The sequence below is a fragment of the Hipposideros armiger genome, unplaced genomic scaffold (assembly GCF_001890085.2).
Source record: "Hipposideros armiger isolate ML-2016 unplaced genomic scaffold, ASM189008v1 scaffold_454, whole genome shotgun sequence".
Lineage (NCBI taxonomy): Eukaryota > Metazoa > Chordata > Mammalia > Chiroptera > Hipposideridae > Hipposideros > Hipposideros armiger.
In genome coordinates this window covers 589391-596772 of record NW_017731804.1, presented here as the reverse complement: position 1 = coordinate 596772, position 7382 = coordinate 589391, and the positions used below count along the sequence as shown (strand labels likewise).

The 7382-nt window shown below is 51.8% G+C and overlaps 1 protein-coding gene across 1 annotated transcript in view; it reads right to left on the bottom strand.

Moving 5' to 3' along the window:
* Positions 1–255: 255 nt before the first annotated feature.
* Positions 256–7382, bottom strand: part of TRIM67 (tripartite motif containing 67) — a 66026-nt gene continuing 58899 nt past the window's right edge. Inside the window, exons 8-9 of the mRNA XM_019665833.1 lie at positions 4557–4719; positions 256–3492 (exon numbers count right to left, since the gene is read on the bottom strand). Coding sequence (XP_019521378.1) covers positions 3427–3492; positions 4557–4719 — 229 coding nt within the window. The 3' untranslated portion in view covers positions 256–3426. The remainder of the gene's footprint in view (positions 3493–4556; positions 4720–7382) is intronic.

The following is a 7382-nucleotide window of genomic DNA, read 5'->3' as shown; positions in this document are numbered from 1 at the left end:
CTTAAAACTATGATAAATAGTGTCTAAGTTTGAGTAGGTATGTTTGGAGAGGACTTTTTAGTTGAAATTACTGCTTTTGTGGGTTGTAGCTTGTTTCAGCGAACGTCCCGAAGTGCTGCAGAGCTCTGCGTGTCATCCTAGTCCTGTCACTAATTTGTGCAGAGAGCGCTTTGCATCAACTGTCCAAATTGTACAAGGGGCACGGTGTGGTGAGGTCATGGTAACACGTAGGAGGCCTCACAAAGCNGCGATTAGAATTAAGGCTGAAATGCAAACATGCCTGGAGAAAGTGCATATAGGTTCTGCATTGTAACGCTTTCCTGAGAGTGCTCTGGGCGGCAGACGGCGAAGAACAAGGAGGATCCGCAGCCGGTGCCCGGGGCCCTAGTGAACGCGTTTGGCCCATGCTCATCTGGAAAAATGACCCTCCCCACCATGATGGGCCATGGGCGCTAGAGGGCGCTGTCACAACTGCAGACCTCACCGGGCTGAGCAGTCAGCCTCCAACTGCGTCCAGTTTTATAGGTCAGTTCCTTTGTGGGACAGTACTACTGACGTCGCTTTAATTGGGATCATTACACTGGGCAGAAAGGGGGAAAGCAAGGCTGTGTATAATGCCTTGCTTTGAATTAGGAGCTAGGAGGCTATGCAGTGAGATGCTTTTGGAAACTTTTAAGAGATTAATTCTAAAAGGAAAGACATAGACTGACCAAACTTGCTCACCAGCGAAGAACAAACTGCAGAGCCACGTCACAGAGGCGTTATTTACAAGGCGGTAGAAACTGACATGTCCAGTCACTGAATTCCTTTCTCACTGAAACTGCTTGATAGGTGGACACCAAGTTATTCCTCAGCCAGCCCAACAAAAGCATCATTTTGATATAACTCTTATGTACAAAAATGTGACCACATTGTAAAGGAACAGGAAATTCAATGGTAGATGAGACACCACGGCCCGTGGCTTCTCCTCCAATTCCCAGGGCCTCCTGGGAGGGTGACATAAGGCCACAAGGAGCCGATGCATTCCTGCTCCATGTCACTGGTCCTTTAAAACACAAGTGTGTAGCATGGACCTGCCTTCTCTCTTAGGTCCATTCTTGTCCCTGAAAAGTGTTTTGTGCTGAAGACAGGAGAGGGGGCTGTAGGACAGCCTAACATTGTCCCTGGTATCAGCCGTATTGCTTCTGGGCTCCTGGAGGCTTTGGAAAAGGTAGAACCGTGCCCACTCCGGCACCCATAGGACCTCCTGGGGCTGCTGACCGCTTGATGGAAGGAGGGGGCGACAGGGAGTTTTGGTGGCTTCTCTCTGAACTCTAGGTAATTTTCTCCCTAAAGAGGCCACCTGAAATTGTGGGAACTTCCCTTCTCCCTTTTCTGCTTCTCATCTGACCTAGATGCTGGTTCTCCTGAGGGTGACACCAAGCAGCTCCTGTTCAGTGGTGACGAGCCAGGCCTGCCCGGTGACGCTGTGGCTTTGAGGATTCTGGGAGCTCCCCAACTTTCATCCAGATCCCATGTGAAAAGTCACTTCTGCCAGGCAGCCCTTTCTAGCCCTCCTTCCCAGCAGCTATTTTACTGCCTGTGTGGTGGCTTCGTCTTTTCCCAAAGCCGATGAACCTGGACTTGTCAGCCGTGATTTCCGCGGCTCCAGGAAGCCATAGTTCCGCTGTGTCCTCTGATCTTCAGGAATCTTCCCCACCCTCCAGAGTCCACTCAGAGCTTTGGCTAGGGAGTGAAACTAAGGGACGTGGGGGCAGAGAAGAGAGAGGCAGCTGCACAGACGAGGACACGTGGCAGCCCAGGGCAGCCCTGGGTGCCAGGACCTCAGCAGTCAAGGCTTAAACACAGCACCAGACAGCTCCTGAAGCCACCGGGCAGCTGGTCCAGCCGGCCACTCCTGTGGACACAGCTGGACAAGCAGCCTTGAGGCCCAGGCTTCGAGGTAGGATTGTCGGATCTGCTGAATAGAGGGTCAGACCTCCACAGCACCGGTGGGGCACTCAGAAAGCAAGCGCAGTGTCTAAACAAGCAGCTAGAAGCAAGTAAACACAGTTGGTGCCGGTTTACGGGCTAGGTTTTATAAAAATCCAATCCAGCAAATAGACAAGGTATTCCTCAACCTCACAAATAAAATGCTTGATAAAATATATTCTTGTAAAAAGGAGAGAGAAAGGTTTGCTACTAGAGGGAGATGGAGGTGGCATGTGACAAGGAAGAAGGAGGTGGAGGAGGAGAAAGGTGCTCTGGGACAGGACCACAGCAGGCTCCAGGCTCAGAGCTGAGGACGAGCTGTCTTTCCGAGAGATGGACATGACTCAACGTGGATCTCAGGGAAGAAGGTTAGTGTTCCCAGCAAGGAGGTGAGGGCTCACCCCATGCTTGTGCTGGGAAACTGGGAGACAATGAACATAATATTGCTATCTATTTCCTGCCTCTTCACAGGTCCTGCCACCTTTGGGGTTACTTCTTGCTTTCATGGTGCTCTTGTGATGACAGTAGGATGGGTCTCAAAACAAAGGTGCCATGTCCCTAAGAGGCTCCCAGGGCCCCCCATCTTGTATGTTCTGAGTCTAGGCATGGCACAGCTCAGAAGAGCAACTCAGACAGGTTTGCAGGTGACCTTTTGGGGGGCCAGTTCCAGAAAAAAAGCCACCAGCAGGTGAAGACTTGTCACATAGTCATTCCAATTCCAATTCCAATGTTTTCTTTTGCGTTTAAGAACTAAGAACTGAGTGAATTAATATTAGCAGACTATTGAGAGAGAGAGAGAGAGAGAGAGAGAGAGATGAAGGACCTAAAGAAACCATTTTTAAAGGTTCTCAACAGTTCAACGAGAGGCAAAGATGAATGATTAGCGTCCCTTTCTGTGGATCCTGGGTCAGGTCTGCAAGTGGCAGAACATACTGAAGCCTCCAGGACCAAAGAGCTAAAGGAGAACTTTCCCTGACAAAGGCGGGAACCTGCAAGCTTGGGCCTGAAGGAGTGACACCAGTGAAGGGTGTACACTTGGGACATTGGGTTCCAAGAGTCTCCTGCCTCCTGCTCTCAGTATGCCAGGCACCAAGTCTGTTCTCCTCTCACCCTCCTCCCCAAAAGACAAAAGACAAGCTTTGAAAACAGATGGCAGGAAACGAAACCGTAAACGCCGATGCTTTCTCACTCACAAGAGCAAGGTCCTTCTTGGCGAGTATGTGAACCGTCCAGGTGGGACGAAAGGGAGAACACACGCCCATGCGCACTGCCGACAGTGGCCTCAGCAGGCCTGGCTGGCAGACCCATTGTCCGTCCCCTAAAGAAAACATGTCTCTAAGATACTCAGTGGCTCCTGGGTCGCACCGTGACATGGTCGTCCTGCCCTCGTGCTTACTGAACATAGTGAGGGGTGGTGGGCTTGTCCCAGACGCCCGTGTAGAGCTGAGCTGGGGACTAGTTGACTGACAGCTTTGGCTGCCCCAGATTTGTGGGCACTTCCAGTCCAGTGTGCAGGGTGACCTGGAAAAAAAGACAAGATGAGTGAGGATGGAGAGGCCACCACTGTGCCCTGAGCACCCAGATAGCACGGTGGCCACATGTGATCTGCTGCTTGCTGGGGGTCACCATGGCAGCAGCTTCTCTGTGTTGTGGGGACTGCTGTTTATGATGCAGCTCAAATCATTAACCTAAGGTCTAGAGTTTGCCCCTGCGGCTGGTCTGCGCCTCTCCTCAGAATCAGGACGCTCCCCCGCCTCCCCTCCCAGCCTGGGGTCCCACCGTCGGTCCCCCCTGGTGGTATATTTGCTTCTTCCCAGGCCCTCTCTCCTTTCCTACATCACTTCTATTAACCCTGTGCAATAATAGCCTGCGTTTCAGGCTGCCTCAAAACCCTTTTGCAAATGAGTGGAGGTACAAATCAATCACTAATTGACTGAGGTAACCTACCAATATTCAGAGCCATGGGCACCACAGAGCAGCACTCTGTCCCATTCCCTGCTACTCCTGGGGGGAGGAGGACTCTGCTGCACACAAAGGAAGGTGCGTCCACATTGGTCTCCCTTCCTCACACCTTCACTGGGTTCCCATTTTGTCTCTGTGCGTTTTGGGAACTACTGAGCTGTCAGCACTCCCCTAAAACCGCACTCCCCTAGGACCAGGCCAGCCCCAAGCTCTAAAAGGACGTTTCCTGCCTGCTTCCTGTGGGGGTGAGACTGGTCTCTTCCCAACTCTCTTCTCCTCTCAGGGGAAAGCCACATGACAGCTCCATGAGGGCTAGCACCCCCACCCGAAGGCCCCAGCATGCACCTGGCCATCAGGGTCCAAGCTGGGCAGGGGCACTGACCTTGCTCCGGATTGCTTAACGCCTTCACTGCAGCTTTCCCACATTACGTCTTTCCCTGCCATCTTCTCCCCATTCTACTGCTTCTCCACAAGTTACCGCCTAAGAGCCTCTGCTTATTTCAAGAGAACAAGTAAGAATTTATCATGCCTGAGAGGACAGCCTTCAGGGAATGCCCTAGGTGGGCCTCGGGATCACGGGGAAGGCGCCAGATCGGCTGCGGCCTGCAGGGGGCGCCCCGTACCTGCACGTTGCGGTTGAGGCTGAGGGCGGGCATGAAGACGCCATCCACGTGGCTGAAGGCCGTGGGGCCCTGCTGCTGCCCGTTGATGAAGAAGGTGAGAGTGTGTTTATTCAAGTCCAGCAGCACACCGACGGTGGCCCCCTTGCACACACCGCCTTCCGTCCTGTGGGGAGAAGCCCCAGGAAGCCCCTTACCACACGGCCTGGGAGGTAGGTGATGGCTCAGGAGAATGAGTTAAAGGGTGCTAGGAACACCCTCACCTGAAAAACGCAGTCCCTGGGTGGTGCAAGCAGCTGTTCTGGGCTGATGAGCCTTCTCTCAAAATGCACTTACCTGGTCAGGGGCCATGCAGGTGAGGTTCTTTACCCTAGAGGGACCAGGTTATTCAGCCCTTTCTTTCCTGACAATATCTGGGACCTGGACACCAAGGTTGGGGTTGGGGTTTTGATGAGCAGGTCCCCGTGGGAAACGTGTGTAGGGAAGGCTCCTTTATCTGCCAAGGGAAAGAGCTAACGGTACCCTTTGCAACTTTAGCCAAGTGAGGACTGAGTCCGAGTAGGAGGCCCACGGCAGGCACGGGGAGACTTTGAAAAGGCCCACCCACTTCAGCTTGGTGTCTTCCCAGAAGAATCTCTGAAATCTGGANTCCCTCTGCCGAGATTGTTGGAAACAAAGGAGATGCTATGGGTGGGGCACCCCTTAGATTCTGGAACTTAAGGTAACCACGGAGTCAGAAAGGGGGGGGTCCATCCCTTTCCACATTTTAAGGGGCCTTCTGCACGCAGATGCCTTTGGGACTGATCATGGGAACGCTGCCACGTGGCCTGTGTACAGCGCTTGGTGCAAAGAGGAGCATTTGAACAGGCCTCGTGGGAATGGGGACATTTGGGTGCAGCGTTCTATGGTCCCAGGAAGCCAGCTGTGCCCCCTCAAGGCCAGGCAGCTGTGTAATCAATACGGTCATAAGAGGCTTGGATGGAAGACACTGTGTTCCGAGAACACTCTGGAAAGTCACCACACAGGCTTGATTCATTGAATGGGAACTATTAGCCTAGACTCCATAGATGAAAGACTACACTGTTTTTTCTTTAAAAAGTGTTATTCTATAATCCTCATAATACAGCAGAGGAGGTAGGTTCGTATGACTAGGTCCATTTTCAAGCGGGGATACTGAGGCACAGAAAGATTTGAGGGTCCCCACCTGTACCCAAACCAGTATCAAAGCAGGTTAAGGGTAAGTTTCTGAGGGCTGAATGTGGAGTCTAATCAACATATCCTGCCAAGCCTACTCTTATTTATTTTACTGCCCACTTAACATTAAAGCAGCCAGGACCCCTTTCTCTTCAAGGAGGAACTGCCAAAGAATGTGATCCAGGAAAATCGCTACTGGCTTAGTTCACTTGCAGGAGTCCTGAGATTCCCCAGGGTCAGCAAAGGCCTTGAATATCTACTAACGACATCTGATTAGATCTTAACCAGTGAAAGGCCACAGGCCCATAAAGAAGTTTCTGCTGCTTTCACTCAAAAGTGGCCAAGGAAGATGGAACCTTGTTTCTAAGAATGGGTGTGGTGGGGAGAGGCTGGGGGCACCTCCAGTGAATACAGGTTGGTTTGTGTGCGTGGCTCGCCCCATTTCCCTCCTGCCCGGCTGGCAGAACACTGCACGCCTACGGAGAAGCCTGGTCTTGATATTAAAACGAAGGCCCATGGCCCTGGGACACAGGTTCCCACGCAACAGTGAAGTGGACGCCCCTCTCATCACTCTGCATATAGACACATGACAAACCACTAGCGTAACCCAGTGGTTCTCAACCAGCAGTGTCCCCCAGGGGATGTTTGGCAATGTCTGTGGACACTTAGTTATCACAAACTAACTTGGGGGTCAAGACTGGCATCTAGTGGGTGGAGACCAGGGCTGCTGCTAAACATTCTATGATGCACAGGACAGTCCCCACCAGAGAATTACCTGCCCCAAGTGTCAATAGTGCCAAAAGTGACAAAGCCTGGCGTCATCCATGGTCCTTGTAATAGTGTTTGCAGCATTCACACGTGGAGTCCGCCAAGGATTTAACCCACCCTCAACATCTCACAGACAGCTGGTGGCTATGGCACTAGCAGCTTTATCTACGAGCCAAAACATGCCTTCACGGGGGACCAAGCCTTTCACTTGCGATTAGAATTAAGGCTGAAATGCAAACATGCCTGGAGAAAGTGCATATAGGTTCTGCATTGTAACGCTTTCCTGAGAGTGCTCTGGGCGGCAGACGGCGAAGAACAAGGAGGATCCGCAGCCGGTGCCCGGGGCCCTAGTGAACGCGTTTGGCCCATGCTCATCTGGAAAAATGACCCTCCCCACCATGATGGGCCATGGGCGCTAGAGGGCGCTGTCACAACTGCAGACCTCACCGGGCTGAGCAGTCAGCCTCCAACTGCGTCCAGTTTTATAGGTCAGTTCCTTTGTGGGACAGTACTACTGACGTCGCTTTAATTGGGATCATTACACTGGGCAGAAAGGGGGAAAGCAAGGCTGTGTATAATGCCTTGCTTTGAATTAGGAGCTAGGAGGCTATGCAGTGAGATGCTTTTGGAAACTTTTAAGAGATTAATTCTAAAAGGAAAGACATAGACTGACCAAACTTGCTCACCAGCGAAGAACAAACTGCAGAGCCACGTCACAGAGGCGTTATTTACAAGGCGGTAGAAACTGACATGTCCAGTCACTGAATTCCTTTCTCACTGAAACTGCTTGATAGGTGGACACCAAGTTATTCCTCAGCCAGCCCAACAAAAGCATCATTTTGATATAACTCTTATGTACAAAAATGT